The 20,256-nt window shown below is 41.6% G+C and overlaps 1 protein-coding gene across 1 annotated transcript; it reads right to left on the bottom strand.

The window, feature by feature from the left end:
- Nucleotides 1-13,231: 13,231 nt before the first annotated feature.
- LOC128736953 (transmembrane 7 superfamily member 3-like) lies at nt 13,232-15,444 on the bottom strand. The gene is made up of 3 exons (XM_053831469.1): nt 15,156-15,444; nt 13,997-15,094; nt 13,232-13,940 (listed from the first exon to the last, which is right to left on the bottom strand). The coding sequence occupies exons 1-3, from the start codon at nt 15,295-15,297 to the stop codon at nt 13,399-13,401; spliced, it is 1,782 nt and encodes a 593-aa protein (XP_053687444.1). The 5' UTR covers nt 15,298-15,444; the 3' UTR covers nt 13,232-13,398.
- Nucleotides 15,445-20,256: the final 4,812 nt, after the last annotated feature.

Genomic DNA, 20,256 nt, shown 5'->3' with positions numbered 1-20,256 from the left:
AAGGCCAAGTTGTTATGGAGAGAACTATTTATTTAAGCAATATATTTAATGCTTATACATATTACAGAATTTTCTTTCGAATTAATTAATTAATTAATTAATTTAACTAAGTATTCATGTAACACAAGTAACTTTCTAATGGTTTTCAAAAGTTTGCGTACAATTTGATTTCTGCTAATTAGTTTGCTGTTGAAAAGAATGTTTACAGGATTTTTAAAGACTGCATAGCTTCTGGCACTCTCGCATCGAGCCTACTTTTCCCTCCGCAAGACGCTTCGATCAAGGAGCATACGCCGCACAAAGCTGACGATGTACAAAGCGCTAATTAGACCGGTAGTCCGTATTCCTATTCTTCAGCTGACGAATTTCTCGCCGTATTCATCCAGCACGCGCGCTTAGTTTTCGGCAATTGGCGGGTTGTTTAGCTGCCGAATATTTAACCGAGAAGGACGGATTGTCGAGAGGTGCACGTGTACTGCTATTAGGTAATGGTCGATATCCGCACATTTTCCTCAACACGTACATCCTCTCGTTGATCGCTTTTCAGTCCATTACGCGATCCTGTATTTTGCCCAACACTAGGAAGCGCGTTCCCAGCTCGTTGGTCGCTCCATCGCTCTGGTAAAATTGGGCTTTGTCGCCACGGATCTTCCACACCTTCTCGACTTTTTCGACAGATCTCCTGCAGTGCCACGATGCCAAACTTTCGGGGTTCTAACTGATCGAGCAGCGCCCTGTCGCCACCAACGAAATTGAGCGATTTGCAGTTCCAGGTACCAAGTTTCTATATACTTAGTTCGTCGCCTTTGTCAATGCCGAATGTTCCGAATAACTCCGAGAGCTACATAGTTGAGAATTTTCAAAGGCTATGAGAGATACAAAACGATGTCGGTTGTATTGTTATTCAAAGGCGCACTCATCAAAAATATACTTGTGCTACAGCTTTAGCTTACTTACTTACCTAATCAGCTCCAGGCCGTGGTTTCCTCTGCTGTACGAAGAAGTCGTCTCCGTTCCACTCAGTCCATGGCCGCAATTCGCCAGCCACGTAGACTACGTAGGGTCCGCAGGTCGCCTTCCACTTAATCGATCCATTTTGCTCGCTGCGCGCCCCGCCGTCTCGTTCCAGTCGGATTGTTATTAAGAACTTTTTACCGGGCAGTCGTCCGACATCCTCACGACATGCCCAGCCCTTCGCAGGCGACCGATTTTTGCGATGTGAGCGATGGGTGGTTCCCTAAGCAGCTGATGCAATTCATGGTTCATTCGCCTCCTCCACGTTCCGTCTTCCATCTGCACTCCGCCGTAGGTGGTGCGCAACACCTTCCATTCGAAAACACTAAGGGCGCGTTGGTCCTCCACGAGCATAGTCCATGCTTCATGGCCGTAAAGGACTACCGGTCTAATCAGCGTCTTGTAGATTGTTAACTTCGTGCAGTGGCGAATTTTGTTCGATCGCAGCGTCCTACGGAGTCCAAAGTAGGCACGATTTCCTGCCATAATGCGTCTTTGTATTTCTCTGCTGGTGTCGTTGTCTGCGTTAACCAGTGAGCCGAGATACACGAACTCTTCTACCACCTCGATTTCATCACCGTCTAAATAAATCCGGGGAGGGAGGTCAGCATTCACTTCTCTAGAACCTCTTCCTTTCATGTATTTTGTTTTCGATACATTAATGACAAGTCCAATCCGTTTGGCTTCAGCTTTCAGTCCGATGTACGTTTCCGCCATCCTCTTAAAGGTACGTGTAATGATGTCAACGTCGTCAGCGAAACCAAGAAGCTGGACGGACTTCGTAAATATCGTGCCACTCGTGTCTATACCCGCTCTTCTTATCACACTCTCCAAAGCGATGTTGAACAGCAAACATGAAAGCCCATCACCTTGCCGTAACCCTCTTAGAGATCCAAAGGGACTCGAGACTGCCCCTGATACTCGAACAACACACATTACTCGATTCATCGTCGCCTTGACCAATAACGTTAGTTTATCCGGAAATCCGTAGTAGTGCATAAACTGCCATAGCTGATCTCGATCGATCGTGTCATACGCCGATTTGAAGTCGATGAATAAATGATGCGTGGGCACGTTGTATTCGCGACATTTCTGCAATACTTGCCGAAGCGCGATAATCTGGTCCGTTGTAGCACGGGCACCCATGAATCCCGCTTGATATTGCCCCACGAACTCCTTTGCAAATGGTGATAATCGACGACATAAAAGTTGGGAGAGTACCTTGTAGGCGGCGTTCAACAGTGTGATTGCGCGGTAATTGCAACAATCCAACTTGTCACCCTTTTTGTAGATCGGACACACGATGCCTTCCGTCCACTCCTCCGGTAGGAGCTCATCCTCCCAAATCTTGACAATGACCCAGTGCAGCGCTCTAGCCAGTGCGTCACCACCGTATTTCAGCAGCTCCCCGGGTAGCTGATCAGCCCCAGCCGCTTTATTGTTCTTCAGCCGACCGATCTCTTCTGCTACCTCCTGGAGGTCGCGGGCTGGTATTCTGTCGTCTTCTGCACGTGCTCCAAGATCTATTGCCATATCGTCACCTCCTTGTTCATCTACATCGCTGTTAAGGTGCTCGTCATAATACTGCTTCCACCTCTTGAGCACCTCACGTTCGTTCGTGAGAAGATTACCGTCTGAGTCATAGAGCCTTTGCGCGAACGGCTTAACTTCTCGTAGAACTCCCGTTTATCGTTAGCACGGTACAGTTCTTCCATCGCCTCGCGATCTCGATCTTCCTGTTGGCGCTTTTTCCTCCGGAAGACCGAGTTTTGCCTGTTCCGTGCTTGTTTATATCGATCCACATTCGTACGGTGTTGCAGCATTCTTCTCCTGCACTAATTCCTCGCATTTGCCGTTGTATTGGGCGATACCGTATCGATACCTGCGATATCGATACTCGAAGGCCGATATTTCGATATATTTCATCGATACTTACGACGTCGATCCCGTCGATAATTTCATCCCGAAAAAACTAGGCCAGGAAATGCTCAAGAAAGCAATATTTTAAGGATTTTTTCTCGAGCTGTTTTCTTTTCAGGTATCTACTAAGCTTAATTCTCAAATTTACTTTATTAGAATTGACTCTTATGCTAAACCTCGAACAATGTCACTTACATGTTTAACGCTTATTGAACAGTAAGTGCATACGATACGCGATTTTCAGCAATTCAGAACTGTCCAGAGAGCACAGAGAATAGTATTGGGCCTTGACGGCATTAACAAAGACTTTCAAGCTTTTTACGCGCCATAATAGCGGCTAAAGTGGCAGAGGCGGGACAGAGATCGAGAAGAGCTAGAAGCGGAAAGGAGCAACTCCCGGCGAAACTCTGCAGAAATGGCCAAGAACCGCCAGCAACGACACATCACTGGATGGTTTCGGGGGTTTGGGAGAGAGCTGCCAGGCGAGTAGATTGAGGGTGTGGTTTGTCCCATCTACAAAAAGGACGATCGGGTAGATTGCTGTAAATACCGCAGCATAACGCTGGTCAAAGTCACCAACAGGGTGCTCTCCCAGATTTTGTTGCGTCGTCTATCCCCGGTGGCAGGAGAGTTCGTAGGGTAGTACTAGACCAGGTGGGCTTTATGGAGGCCCATGATACTACGGATCAAATTTTTACTCTTCGGCTGGTCATCCAGATGTGTCGGGAGTAGAACCCATCATATTTTTGTGAATTTAGGGGCAGCATACGATTCAGTCGTGCGCGAACAGCTGTGGCAGGTGGTGCACGAGTGCGGTTTTCCGAACAAAGTGACGTGGTTGAAATAGAGCTGCACTGGAGTGAGTGACGTGTTGCGTGCGCAAAAGGGAAAGGGATTTGTGTAGCATTTCCTAATCCCAGAATGCCGCTTTAAATAGTATCGATAAATCTAATGTCGATGCTTCACGAACGATATATCGACGGTATTGATAGAGCGGCGGACTTGATATCGATATTCAATTATCGATACTTTCGGGAATTTTGCCCAATCCTAATTCGCCGTCGAACCAATCGTTTTTTCGGTTCGGATTCATTGTACCTAGTGCCGCTAGAGCAGTACTACCGATGGCGGTCTTAATGCCTTTCCAACCATCTTCAAGAGTTGCTGCGCCAAGTTGTTCTTCCAGCTGCCGCGCGAATTCCTGGGCAACTCCGGTGTCTCGTAGCTGCTCGATGTTGGGTCGCGGCGTACGGGTTCGACGCGTGTTATGCACCGCATGCAAACTGCAACTAGGAAATGATCCGAATCTATAATCGTACTGCGGTAGGTGCGAACGTTTATAACATCAGAGAAGAATTTACCGTCGATTAGCATATGGTCAATTTGGTTTTCTATTCGTTGGTCTGGTGATCTCCAGGTGGCCTTGTGGACATCTTTGCGGGGGAAGAAGGTACTTCGGACTACCATACCGCGGGAAGCTGCAAAATTTACGCATCGTTGGCCGTTGTCGTTCGTTGCGGCATGCAGGCTGTTTTGTCCGATTACCGGTCTATATATAACTTCCCGTCCTACCTACGCGTTCATGTCACCGATGACGATTTTCACGTCCCGTCGCGGACAGTCATCATATACCTGCTCCAGCTGCGCGTAGAACGCCTCCTTCTCGTCCCTGGGTCTCCCTTCATGCGGGCAATGCACATTGATTATACTGTAATTGAAGAAACGGCCCTTAATCCTCAACTTGCACATCCTTGCGTTGATCGGTTGCCAACCAATCACACACTGGCGCATCTTTCCCAGTACTATAAAGCCGGTTCCCAGCTCGTTGGTAGTGCCACAGTTCTGGTAGAAAGTAGCCACTCGATGCCCGCTTTTCCATTCCTTCTGTCCTATCCAGCAAAGTTCCTGCAGTGCTACGACTTCGAAGTTTCGGGGATGTAGTTCATCATATATTATCCTATCGCAACCCGGGAAGCCGAGCGATTTGCAATTCCATGTCCTGAGTTTCCAATCGTAGTCCTTATTTCGTCGAGTAGGCCGACGCCGATTGTTCCGATCCCTATTTTCTTCTTCGTTGTTGGTAACTTTTTGGTAACTGCCCCTAACCCCCTGTCTCGCCGGAGGACCATCGTGCACAGCACTGTTTAGAGTCCCTACTGGCATAAGGTCGAGTATAATAATCAGCCGCCCCTAACATGGAGAACAGACGCTGTTTGAGCCGCACCTCCTTGGTGAACAGACGCTCGTGTTTGACGAAGCATTTCCTCTACCGCCATACTATGGTTACCGCGCCAGTATTCGCGTCGCACCTCCTCACTTCGCTATTGTCAGATTGACAACATTGCCCAGGCTACGCCGCATTTGGTATCATATGACTCGTGGAGGCGTGAGGCGGGAGCTTGTGGGGACCAGAGCTGTGTTTGACGCTCCTTCCAGGTTATCAACTCACCATTTGAAGCCCATTATCTCCCCCCCCCCTTCCTTTTCACTCTTTCCCCTCCTTTCCCAAAAAATTTTTCATTACTTACCCCTACCGTCCCTCCATCAGTGGTAAAACTATCGTATCAAAAAATATTATTACGAAACATGAAAGAAATTTGGCTAAGCATGAAAATCTACAATTTTTTAGAGAGTCAAATTTCCCAACTTTTTACCAGGCCCTAAAATCTAGTTTTTCTAGTACAAAATTAGACAGAATTGATATGACCATGATAATCATCAATAAATATTCTTCAGGCGTTCATTCCGCTAATCAGCTCTTCCATGACTTACCGGCGAAAGATGATCCACTATGAATACACAATTCGAGCTCGAAACAGGAAGTCCAATTTGTCCAGTTACGAGGTAAACACTCGGTCTGCAAATGGAGAATCTAACAAGCTGATAATGACATTCATATTGCATATCAATTTAAGGCAATTGTAATATGTATACTCTAATTGGTTAACAAATTGCACATTGAATGGTGCATTCTATTTGTTTTTGCTGCACTTCTTTCATATACGTACCCGACCCGTATCGTTTATACGGCATTCAAAAACAAGAACACGAGAAAACTGTGTTCCTAGATAAATGCTACAGCATGACTCCAAACTTTTTGCCAATTGTGATCACTGAGCGGTTTCGATTTTTCGATCTGACCGAATCGATTTAAACTCGTCATGCTTATCAAAGTGAGAACAGTTCGTAATCTCTTTTCCATAAAATACCGCTATCGGTTTGAAGGCGGCCCGTAAGTAGAACATAAAAAAGAGCCGAAAATAATTAAATTTGAAATAGTGAATCCATTTCTTTTTCTTTCTAATTTCATTATCTACGGATAATTTTAGTTGAGTAACACTTGTACCAAAGAAGAGGAATGTTTTTCTCACGATTACCGAAGCCGCCCTGCATCAGTCAGTTGATCCGGATAGAGCTGCCGCGCTGTTCCTATGGTAACTAAATCATGCGCCGCGGTTCTAATTTCCACAAATTACTTCCCATGGGCGGCCTCCAGGACTGGACAGAAAGCTGAAACAATGAAAATTATCCGGAATTAGCCACTTCACAGCAGTTTTCCTCACGGTTCATTCGTCTGCCGTCTCTTTTAACTCTTTTCGGAAGCGGTTGTTTGCTCCCACATTTTTATGTACCTACCTTTCACCTATATCTATCGACAACTCGTAAACCTCTTTCATCGGCCTACATGATTGCTCAATTAAACTGCGTTCGATGAAGTTTTCGTTTCACAAAGTGTAGCCTTCAAAGCCTATTTTCTTAATAATGATACCTAATGGATAGAACGCATGCACCTTGTTTCCATCCCCTCTGAACGACTTTACGGTTTTTTTTCGGGCAGGTAAATTGAATTATTCAGAAACGCAATACAATATAATAATTAGAATACTTTTAAAGAGTATAAACAGACGCGCCCATTTCGAAGATGTTAACCAATTAAAGAATATTTTTTGTTATGATAAAAATGGAATTCACTCAAAATGTGAAAAGAAGAAATATAGAAGAAGTGTCATGTTGATAATTATTTATGAAATATACTTCAATTCATAGCTGTGCGCACCAAAAGAAGGAAGATTGCGAGTTACCTCACGGCCGCAGAGATCTTTTGTGAAATTATCATGCTTACTTTGTCAGTACTTGAAAACAGAGAATTCCTATTGTAGAAGTATGCTAATTTCTGAGCAGGTCCAAAAAGTGTGCGAAGTAAATTTTGCGGTAGGTGAATTGTTCGTCTTTAGTTTTCCTTCATAGAACTATAACTTGTTGAGTTTTAGTAACATTAGTGCTTAGAAACATACACCCCTATATTTCGAACGGATCTGTATTTCGTTTCGAACGTTTCGAATGAAATGCTGGCGGAATGAAGAACGCCAACTACTTTCGTTCAAAAAATTAATCTGTTCGAAATACAAAATAGGAGTGATAAAAACACTTTTGCATCTATTTTCTTTTATTTGAATTCGATTTTTTATCAAACAAAGAAAAGATTAGTTTTAGTTTCAATTTCAATTTTAACTAAAATGCTTTTTAATAGAAATAATTCCTTACATTTTGAATAAATTCCTTTGGTAGATGTTTTTTGGTAGTAAATCTTTCTGGCCACATGATGAAAATCAATTAAATGGGTATAAAATGTGGAAGATATCTAACGTAAAGCGTCCAACATCTGGCCGTTCCAAGTTTCTACCTAGTAACTCATGGTGGCCGTACCCGGTAATACTACAATTTAAAATTGTCTAGTCGAACTAAAAGGTGCGGTGTCAATGGCTTTCGGCTTCTAATCTTACAATTGTATTTTTAGGAAGCTCACACGACATTTTTATCAAGGAATCTGGTGTAAAAATATATCTTATTCAATTATTTTTTTCTATTTCAGTACATTAAATATCTCTAACTCTATAAGGCACTGTTGCCAGTTTCAGCTATTTAATTAAAATCTCGCAATAACTAAGAAAAATGTAAACATCATTCATTATAATGCTAGATAAAATGAGACGTTAAGGTTTACAAAGGAGAATCACATAAAGGACGCAGGTGAAAGTTCATGGGTGCGGGATGGTAAGACAACAGGGTGGCAACTACCTGGAAAAACCTGGAAAACCTGGAATTGTCAGGGAATTTGAAATTACCTGGAAAAATCTGGAATAATCAGGGAATTTTTAACAAAATCAGGGAATTTTTCAAACAACCCCAATGATTCATTGAGTAGTCTTAGAACATTTAGAAATAGATAAAGAAGTACGGCACACAAGCGATAGATTGGGTTATTCTGCGATGCAAGTGAAGTGATATAACAAATTTAGTTTTCACTCACTTTGCGCGTTTCGTTGGGCGTTAGTAAAGTCGAATCGGAAGACATTGAAGTTTCAGGACGGACATTTTGCGGCATGCGACACAATTTACAGAACGTCGACGTAAATCCAATGGCACCGCAGTGAAATTTGGTTTTCGAGAAAAATATTGGAGAAATTCTACTGACTCACGGCCGGCCGTATATAAACTTGCCATACTGCTGAAAGTTACAAGTTGTAATCGAAATACGGGTGAAGCGACCCTACCTTCCACGTTACGAATTTTTGGCTCTAGCTTGGACCCGGGAAAGCAAATCCCGATCAATCCATGTAAAGTGAAGTAAGCCGCGTTGATCAGAAAGTAGAACAGCCACCAGTGGTAAAGCGAAATTAAAAATAAGCTCAATTAAACTGCTTTTTTGCATGGCTTATGGCTCGGAGAACGAAAATTAAACATATGAACATTTCCGCGTGACTGGCAGGAAAAGCACCATGGTGGGTTCTAGAGCTAGCCGCAATGGGCACTAAAACTCCGTCTGCGCCTGAGTTTGAAAAGAGTGGGTGGGGAAATTTTTCTCAATATCTCGTGCTCGTTGATTGAAAAACAATTCAAATATCATCGAAACACATTTTCAGTTAAAATTATATCGCAATATGAAACCTACAATTTTATTAAACACCGGGAAAAACCTGGAAAAATCAGGGAATTTGGTTTTTCGTATCCAGTTGCCACCCCCACAATCTATTACATACAATTATTATAATGAAATCTACATTATTACACCACTATATAATATAATACCTATATGAAATAGGAAGTCAAGCAACAGGGTATCATGTATGTGGAAGGCTGGATGTTGGAGTGGATGCCAACCAGAATCTTTAAAATCGGAAGCAAATGTGACGCGCCCTTCTTACAAACAAATCATCACGGAGATTAAAGGTGGTAACTACAGCGAAATTGATTATTACGTGGAAGGATCCTAATGCTGGAAGGAGATCCATAGTAAATTCATAGGATAATCAAATTTGGATCTACTGTAAGTCTACCTACACACACGAGCAAATCCTTACAATGACGGCTTACTACTCGGCTGCTGTACTGCTGTTTTCAGTTATCACTCTGAAGATATGCGTACTCTGGGCATACCTCAAACTTGTTCCCATCAAGTGCCGCAATGTTTTGCCAACAGCGTCCACGTTCACGTCAAAGCAGATAAAATGATCGAATTTGTTGAATATCGTGCCCGCATGTTGACCGCCGCTCGCATAATAACATCATCTTGTGGAGCGTTTCCCAATTGGGGGTTCGCAAGCCCCCCGGGGTGCACAGCAGAATAGTATGTCGGAATTCTGTCAGGGGGTTCGCAAGCCAAAAAATGTTGGGTACCGCTGATCTAGCATAGCATAGCATAGACAACCGTACACACCATGGATGGTTGATATGGTGTACCCGCAAGTACACCATACACCTGGCCAAGTCCTTACGATTGTATAAATGGGTACGTTAGTTGAACGCCTACTTTACGAGGGTGCGTAAAAACTCATGTAATCTTCATAGGTGTTTATGTACCCAGTAATACACGATATGAATATATAAGCGTAAAAATAAAATGAAATGGAGCATATATTACGTGCAAAAATTGAACAATCTCACCAGCAATCCGACGAATGAATTCTAATTGCGTCATTTGAGTTTCCATCAGTGCATCTAATATCCAATAATTAATTTAATTTTTCATTCTGATATCCATGTGCATGATTTAAACTTGTCACGGCCAAAGTTTTCACTGTACAGTAGGAGGTGCTTAATAAGCTAAAACAAAACAAATTATTAGAGTAATATATTAGGCTTACCTGGCCGTGTGGCTCAGCCGTCTGCCCAAAATCGCAGTTTTGAAATCAGGCAGCCGGGAATCACGCAACATCGCACCTCCTAGCTTAGCTACCCCATAGAGCACCACCGGGTATGACCGCGTGGAGGCGCTAGGTAGGGGCTTCAAAAGGCAAGAGCTATGTTGGTCGCTTTCTTGTTTGCTTTCTCCGTTTCATACCCAAATGTTGGGAACCGCTGATCTAGTACAATATTCGCATCGATATTACATTCCAAACTGGCTTCTTCCGATCATAAACCATATTCTGAATTCCGATCGGCATGTGTTGTAGCATACAGTTTGGTTCTAATCGGAAAATTTTTTTGATCGACGTCGGTCCGATTGGTACGCAAAATAGAGATAATTAAAGAGCAGGCAGGAGAGACAGTCACCTTGTTGAAGTCTTCTCTTATGAGACTCTAATGGATTTGATCAGTCAAAGAAGACCCGAAGATCTTCCACAGCACGAGTCTTGTTGGCGACACTGGTACGTAAAATGTAAACGTTCCCATGCCGGCGCCGGAACAACACGTTTCCTTGGCAACGGAAGTTGTTTGGTGATCGCAGTAGGTGAAATGAAATTTTTTCCACATTCTCGAACAATCTGAAACCTGGCTGGACAAGAAGCAGTTTTCTCAAGCTCGTGAATTCTTTTAAGCTTTTTTTTCAACATCTGCAAATAGTTAGATATAAATTATAGAATAGTTTAAATTGTTTAAATTATTTCGGTACGAAGTAGTGTGCTGTTGACTTCAAGTTGTAACCTTGAAGTTCCCCAGCAAATAACGGAAGAATCGAAATTCTTCCGCAGATGAGCATTGCCTAGGACATTTGCGACCAGGCAAAGGCTACATTTTAATCCTTTTTCCGCAGGTGAGCATTGCCTAGGACATTTGCGACCAGGCAAAGACTACATTTTGGTCCTTCTTCCGCAGGTGAGCATTGCCTAGGACATTTGCGACCAGGCAGAGGCTACAAGTCTATCCCATGACAGTCAAGATTAGTCTGATCAGTTTCGCAGAAAAACTGTTTTCATCCATGATTTTCCATAGCTTTTGTCGGCTTTGAAGCGATAAATAGGTGGTGCGTGTGGACTGTGGATTCAAGATTTGCAGTACTTCTGGAGCATCTACCGCAAAGGTCATTGTAGACTGACCTGCCATGAAACTGATCAACTAAGCAAACAGCTGGTCATTGTTCGTTATTGTTCATTGATAGCTTCGCTAACTTCATCTGTTGTTGTGGGTGGCACATCGCCGTTATTTGTTGCACCAATGAAGTCGCTTGCTTGTCTATCTTGGTCTTGTCCCCTGAAGTGCTGATTTCAGCTTTTGATTATCGTTCGTTCCTCTATCATAGACCTTTGCGAGGCACCTAACTTCATTTCTAGTTTGAAGTTTTTGTGTGGTTTGTTTTGATCACCATCTTCTTTATTTCGATTCCCTTTGTAATCTAAATTTATTGCTAGTGAATTTATTACTAGTAATTCGTACCATTTGTTTGCGGAAACCAGAAATGTCCGAGTTTTCCGAAATAAAACAAGTGATTTGACAAGAATATTGCAATTTACCTTAGAGTGTTGCTAAAGAAATTTCGTAATCTTCTCACAAGACTTAACAATGAAACTTTTCGTTTGACGACAAGTTTCAAGATTTTCCCATAACGTTTATGTTCAGAAGAAAACCAAGATCGAATCTTTTGTTTTCTCCAACATGCCGTAATTAGTAAAGCAGGTTCCGGTCCGAAAACCGACTTTTCTGCTCCAGATCTTGTTCATCAGCTATTATTATATTATTTGGGTAATCGCCGGAAGTCGGTCGACAGTTTCCCGTGTAAATGGGATGAACAGTCAGTTGTGAAGAAAGCGAACGGTAGAACATCACAGTCGAAACCACAACGAACATTGCATGGATTATTGAAGATAGCTAGTTTCAGAGTGAAAACTACTTGCTTTTGGTACTAGTGGATAATTTAATGTATATTACCACCAGAAGTAAAGTATTGTCACTGCAAAACTGGCTATCTTCAATAAATCCACTGCTCAGGATTGCTAACAAATTTATCAGAAAATTTACAAAACAGGCAAAAAGTACAAATCCGGCTTCATGTGTCGAAAAACCGGCCTTTTTACAGGATTGACCGGCCACCGGCTTTGTAAGTGAAAAACCGGTCGGGCCGGCCAAATACCGACCACTTGGCCACCTTAGAACGGTATCCAGAATACTTAGTTCTTCTGTTAGCGAAGAAGGAGACAAATCTTCGTTCATCTGTTGGTGTGTTGTGACCCGTCTAAGCATTCGTCTTTGTCATCACCGGCACTTCCAATATTAGGGCTGGTTCATATTGCCGACGCTCATGATAAAGATTCCTGTACATTTGTGATACCACGTTACCAAAGTTGCATGGAAACATCTGGCAACAGTTTGGAAAACATGTTGCCAATCTAAACGCGCTTTTATACCAGTAAGCCTGTCGACCAATTCGTTTTTATTTTTCTTCGAGAAACTTAAATCATTAAAAAGTACCTGCAATTCAGTTTTGTACCAAAACATGTAATTTCCATCACTGTTTCCTGTAGACAAGTACTGAATGAGACAGATTTACGTTTTGTGCTTACTATACATGTCACAGGAGACAGCCAAATATGTATTTAAAACCAGTTCTTTTCTCTCAGAATACATGTAATCATTCTACTAAGAGCTCCGTTAATTGCAACAGTCAAAACACATAACATGCAATTATAAAACGGAAACTGAAGATGAATTGTAAGACAATTGTCAATCCACATATTTATTTTTATTGGCTTTTTAGAACATTTGCTTATGAATTTATTTATTGCTTGACACGTTCAATGTCTCTTTTTTTGCTTAGAGTTTTATAGGATTTGCTAAGTAATATTGGGCCACTATCGATAAAAATACAGAGCAAACCTACATGATCAAAATTATTGCTTATCTCACATATGGGTATGAGCTAGATTGAACATTATGCAATGCTCTGTCAAAATTACATTAATTTGGGAAGCGCCGAGAGTAGTTTTTTACAATACTTGATCATTAAGACAAAGATAAGAAGTCGATATTGAAGGTGATATTATATACCACTTCACCATGAAAGACAAAAACGGTTCATTCATAACTTTTCGCATCACACGTGTATTTACGCATTGCGTGATTCTACCTTTCATGCGAAAGTTCAGCATCTCGAGCCGAAATTACATTGATAAATGTAAAGAAAAAATATATCTGCCATATATACCAGATTATGAATGCAAAATGCAAAATTTCATCTCCTTTGGCTTATCATTGCCTTCTGCTACGGCGAAGTCTCTGGAAGAACCTTGCATTTGATTCAGGAGACTCGAACACCTCGTCGTCTCCGCTGGTCCAACGCGTTATTGTAGTATGATCGGATACGGTCTGATAAGCCATACTATCATCTGCCAAAAAGGCAAGGCTTGCTGTAGAGCCATAATTTCCACACGGCAATCGAAAACCATGTCTCACTACCTGGTTCTCTCGTAACTTACAACGAACACGCAAATAAATACATACTGTAAGAATGATCCCAAAGCTGGCAATAGCCATAATTTCGTTTTTATCTATGGTCGAATCGAACATTACAGTATCGTAACCATCCTCAGACAGTCCGTGGTACCATGTTTTTAGAGAATAGTGCAGCCGGGCGCTAAAAATTGTATTTACTCCATAAAACAAAGACATCGCACTAAATAAGAAAGCATTTGCAAAGAGGAAAATTTGTATAGAGCTAAACAGGATACCAACGAACAGCGTAGTCACCAAGAATGCAACACTGACGATCGGATGACTTAAAAAGTTGCCATCTAAAAACAAAAGAATATTATTAAATCAATACAAATCGTTAATATACAACACTTACAAAAACCGTAGTATATAACACTACACAACATGAATGCGACCATGAAATTGCATATAATGATTGCCGCTATGGGACAGATGATGGACATCAGCACAAACAGAACGATACCAGCTATCGCTCCCAGTACCAGAAGCGTTATAAGCTCTCCTTCTGTGACATTCAGATTGATAGATTTCATTAGTTTAACAGTTCCCAACAAGCCAACTATTGCACCGCAAACAAATGCTTTCACCGGTAGTGGAAAGAAACCAACCACTATCTCTGCTGCCATTATTATTGTGACGATGAATCCAACTATTCGAAGCGGAATGTTGAATTCGTAACATTCCGCAGCATGCAAAAACGGTTCGCAGGCATAGGTATGAACCGGTACATAGGCAGCAAAGCCGTTATGCACCGGATCAATGACGACTGTTACAAACACCATACCTCGTCCTTTTTGCCGATCGTAAACCCGCTTAATGCTATTTGCGTTTGTCGATAAATCGTTTAATCGTCCCGAAGCTTTGGCATTTGCATAGGTGATCAGCTTTCGAATATAAGTAAAATAGGTTCGTTGAGTAAAGTCGTATGAAGGCATCGACAGATAATATGATTCATAAATGAGCTTCGATTTTCCACATTGGTTATCTGGAGTATGCAATGGCCGAGCTACAGACGCAGGAGGTGTATCGACTTCTACTACAGATTCCTTTAAGGTGAGATTCAATACTGGAGAATCTTCAACGGGAAACTCCAAATTGCACCCTCCTGGAAGAGGAGCCGTTTTGTTGTATAGCATTAAAACTAGAGATACCCAGATTTCCTCGTGAGGATTCGTGTTGATTGCATACAAACTACCGTCTTCATAGAGAATCAAACCCACGTTCATTCCGGTCAAAGACCGATCTTCGATGATATTACTAGTGTAGCTGAGTGTTGCGTTGAACTCATATGCATTCATCTGAATCAATGCGAAACCGACATCTTTGCCATGAACGGACATATTTCGCAGCTGAATATTTGTATTTGAGTAAGCTGGAAGTATGATCTCCCGATAATCGTTAATATCGTTCATTTTTATGTGTTTAGGTACTACAAGCTGGACTATTTCATAGGCTGAAAATGTTAGAAATGTTACAAACCGATAAAGGAAATATTTATATATTAATCGACTTACTCAGCATCGAAGCATCGGAAAAATTCGAACCGGTTGTAGAAGATATTGGTTGATAGTTATTTTCAACTGCTCCTGATGGCTGATTGAAAGACAGGAAACATACCAAAATAGCCAAAATTCTGGCACAAGTTGAAGCGAGCATTGCGATGGCACTACTTTCGCATAACAAAATCACTTGAATAATCAGAGGAAACACATTTAATAATTTGTGAGATTTATTAATAATATTAAGCTTCGACGCCGACAGATGTAAAGATGTAAACAGTAATTATCGATGCGCCTGTCGTTGTTCAAGCCTGTTCCGATTTCCGACAGTTCCAGCTTTATTTCTATAGAGACTGTCTACAGTACAGAGCGGCGACAGCGGCAGTGTCAAATTTAATGTCTAAATTTCAATAACAATTCGCTATGTATAAGCACAAATCGATCTCTTGTACTCTCATGGAACTGCCATATGGAAAGTTTGTGAAGATTTGGTGCAAAGTTTTGTCTCAAAGAACAAACTTGGGAAGGTGGCAGCACCGTTTCGCGCACATAGCGAATTTGAAGATAGAATTCTAGATAGAATTAACAAAAGGGCGAATGTCGCAAATGTAAACAAAACGAGTGAGAGTTAATTTTTGCTGGGCCAGCATTGGAAAATCAACTCTCACTCGGTTTGTTTACGCTTGCGACATTCGCCCTTTTGTTAATTCTATCTTCAATTAACAAAAGCGTGAATGTCGCAAGCGTAAACAAACCGACTGAGGGTTGATTTTCCTATGCTGGTCCAGCAAAAAATAACTCTCACACGTTTTGTTTACATTTGCGACATTCGCCCTTCTGTTAATTCTATCTAGAATTTCTACGTTTTCAAGCTTTTCAAGATGTCGCAGTCGCATTACGCTTGCTTTAAATTTACCATCCCATCGGCAGGTAACCATGTTTTCACCGCCAACATCTCGTGGGTGCGAAAATGAGATAGCATTTCATCCACTGCGTTTCACTCAAGACTCAACTGCCAGCAGTCTGATTTCGACCCGCTGTCAAATTTTATGCCCGCGCGCCTTGCCGCGCGCGTAAAAAATTTAACTCACGAATGAGTGAGTTTTAACCCAAAAATGAGTAAAAACCGACTCACTTTGACAAAAAGTGGAACAGCTCAAAAATATGAGTAATTAGGCAATTTCTCAATTCTGAGTAGTTTAGGCTCCTCATAACTGAGTTAAATTTACTCGTAATTTGTGTAAGTACTACTCAGTTTTGGGTGAAATGGCACTCATTTTTGAGTAAATATTGCTCATTGATGAGCTTCTGCGTATGAGTTCAACAAAAGGAGTAAGAGTTACTCAAAATAGTGTGTTTTGAGCTGTTCCACTTTTTGTGAAAGCGAGTCAAATTTTTTAAGCGATTAATAGCATTAAGAGATGCGATTAGAGATTAAAAACTACAAGGTATACAGCCCCAAGGGTTGTATGAAAGGGTGACGTAGGACTATATCTAGACTAGATCATTAAACTATTGTAAATTGCATTTCTGGCATATATATTGTTGATGCAGTTAAAAACCGTAATAATCGACGTGCAACATTCGGTTTTATTCTTGTTCTGTGTGTCGCAACTACGTTGCACGTGGTGCACTGTGTTCGCACATTGATGCACTATACAGCGAACCACCTGCGACGCAGACACACAGAACAAGAATAAAACCGAATGTCGCACGTCGATTATTACGATTTTCAACTGCAACAATATTCACATTCAATTCTTCATTGAATGCAATGGTGGCTTTGAAAATACGTGGACGGGGATTCATAAATACAAGTACCGTGCAAGCACCATATTCAAAACAGCGCCTAATTCTGAACAGTTGCAAATTTTTCCTAAATATTGACAAAACACTAGCTATTTAAACCATTTTAATTATATGAAATCATCAGATGTAGTGATTAAATTGTTTAAATAGATAGAATTTTAGCAATATTTAAGAAAAATTTCCAACTGTTCGGAATTAGGCACTGTTTTGAATATGGTGCTTGCACGGTACAACGGCTGCAACCTTTGAGACATAGAGATTTCTTGTAAAATTACTTGTGTGCATCATAAAGATAATTGAAATAGAATGACCAGCCCATAGATTATTCGCCTCGATTTTACATCCCGATCGGGCACATTCCGATCAGAAACGTCCCGATCGACGTGTGTTATAGCATACGTTGTATTCCGATCGAAGCGCAATTTCTGATCGGATCCGGCTCCGATCGGTATGTAGAATAAAGGCGATTATATTAAATATGATTATGCGTAGCTTGCAAAAGCAAAGCAAAGCCTATGTGCGACATTCCGTTGTCGAAACTTGGCCTTCTGTTTTTATACGACAGACTTCGCAGCCAGTTGTTAGAGTACAGGACAATTGCAGGGCCAGTTGCTACAATCCTATTGACTCTAGCAGCCTATCCCAGCCAAGATTTGAACATACGACGACTGGCTTGTTAGACCAGCGTCATACCTCGAAGCTATCTGGGAGGCGTAGCTTGTCATGTTTCAATAATCTTACTTTAACTCGCTTGTGACCAAAGGGCCATTGGTTACAAATAACATTAAAGCCAAAGCACATTCATCGCAAATATGACGCACCATACGAATGTCCTGCTCTTTTGACATGAATGGCAACAGGCACGTAAGTTAGTGGCGTCGATTCACTGTCTTTTGCTCCAAGGTTTACTAGTTTACTTTCACAGCTTACCGCTTGTTACATAACAGAAAATATGGCCCATTCGCAAAAATTTCTATTTTATTAGCATGAGAGTCCTTATCCTCATACTACAGGGGTGAAGGGTCCAAACCATCATAAAATAAATTCATGCCTCCAAAACCCCCCGCATACCAAATTTCGTTCCATTTGTCGACCAACATTTGAAAGGGGCGGATAAGCTAACTGTCAAACAGAACGAGTGAGTTATTTTTTGCTAGAGCAGCATAGGAAAATGAACTCTCACTCGTTCTGTTTGACAGTTGGTTTATCCGCCCTTTTCAAATGTTAGTCGACATTTGCCTGATTAGTTTTCGAGTTATGAGGAAATTTGGGGGGCCCTGTAGCCGCAAGGTTACCGAGTCTGCCTTGACAAGCGAGTGGTCGTGGGTTCGAATCTTAGTAGAATCAGGCCATTCGATGTTAAGTGACTTTAGCATGGGTTTATTCCCAGGCCTCTCCTTATCCTTCCTCCTGCATTCTGCATTTACTAACAATGAAAGCCTCTTGCCAGGGCAAATTGTAAAAGTGGTACTTGCTTGAGGGTGGGAACGAAGCCTCTTGTTCAAGGGCAAATAATAGCTTGTTCCGCTTCCTGGTTCTAGGAACGAGATTGGTGATGCATAAATAGTAAGGAACACATACCTACACACATACACACCCTCATTGCGCTGAACTCTGCTTTACCAACCATGAAGCCTTTAGCAGAGGCTGGTTATAAGAATGATACTTGCTCGAGGTGCGAATGAAGCCTCTTGTCCAAGGACAAATTATAACTAGTCTCCGCACTACCTGGCACTAGAGCTAGATTGGTTGCAAAGTAGTAAGAAGCGTAGAGGGAAAAAGGGGTGAAAACACACCCGATACTTTAAGCACGGATAATAAGCAGTTCACTTACCCTATAGCGATACTGCAATAACAACGAAGTGCGGAACAACACCTGGATAAGATCGCAATACCCAAGTAACAACCGTAGCTGAATTGCAAGAGCAACGGCTGTTTACGGGTTGGTTTAAGGCGATCAAAGCTGCATAAAGTAAGCGCTCAAATGGTGTTTAAATAAGCGATGTGTAAGCTACTTTAAGTTTTTCAAACCAGTTCTCTCCCAAAAGCTGATAAAAAAGCTTAATAGCGGATTTTTTTTGCTAAACAATCTGCTTCTAAACAGCCATAAACATCAAACCGTTTTACGGCTGCTTAAAGGTGTTAAAATGTAGAGTGGAAGCTTTCATTATGCTCACAGCTTTCAAACTACTTTAAGTCTGCTTAAGGGTGTCAAAGTGGCTTTACAAACTTCTACCAAGTTTTCATTCGGCTCACAGCACACATACTGTCAGATCATAGAATTTCGCAATTTGGCTGACAGCAAAAGTTTGTCAGTTATCGACATTATCGACTGCTACACGCTAGACGGGCTAGGCTTCAGGTGTAAAGATATTCTCACTGTCTGTTCTGCAGATGCAAATGGGGCGGATCATACGGTGAGTGCTTATGGATCAAAAGATGGCGTGTTCAATTCCCGGAAAAAAGACATGCATTTTTAATTAGCTAGCTTTACTTGTAAGAATTAAAGTTATTCGAAACTAAAAATATCGCGTTCACGGCGAAATAAAAATGAAGCGTTCCATTTTTTTAAATTTGAAAATAGATTTTTTTTGGCTGCATAAAGGTTGATGAAGCGTTGATTAAGCGACTGGAAAAGCAGATTGCAAAACTATTTCTCGTTCTAAAAATAGAATTGACAGCATTGCGCAAATTGGCTATTTAAAAGTGCAAAAAAAGTTTCAATTAAGCTTCATTGCAGCTTCGAAAGCAGCTATTAATTAGCCTGAAGCTTGATAAAATCACCAGATTTAGATGGTTAAGAGCTGAAAAAAGGTTTTCATTTCTAAACCTAAACCATAGATCAGTCACAGGTTGAATAAAATCAGCTATAAAAGCGTTTGATCAGCCTGAAATTGTTACTTGGGTAGATCAAAATGCTGGTCGTAGTGATAATATCCACACACACACACACACACACACACACACACACACACACACACACACACACACACACACACGGATGGTAAATGGTTGAATAATGCGCTCCAGAACTATCACGAAGTTCCACAGCCTCTTATTTAGCAACTCCTATCTCTACCTCCTCGTGGTACCATCCGGGATAGGCTCCTTAGTGGAAATCGGACAACCGGTGGAAACTAGGGTCGTATGCGGACAGAGAAGGGGGCACTCATGCGAAAGCTGAGTGTAAACTCTCCGCCTGCAAATGACAGATCTCGGTAGAAGCATGTTCGATGAACCTGAAAATACCGAGAACCTGAGCAGAGGGTCCAAAACCCCCAAAGGAGGATGGTTTTAATAGCTATTA

The sequence above is a fragment of the Sabethes cyaneus genome, chromosome 2 (assembly GCF_943734655.1).
Source record: "Sabethes cyaneus chromosome 2, idSabCyanKW18_F2, whole genome shotgun sequence".
Classification (NCBI taxonomy): Eukaryota; Metazoa; Arthropoda; class Insecta; order Diptera; family Culicidae; genus Sabethes; species Sabethes cyaneus.
This window is presented reverse-complemented; position numbering and strand designations above follow the sequence as displayed.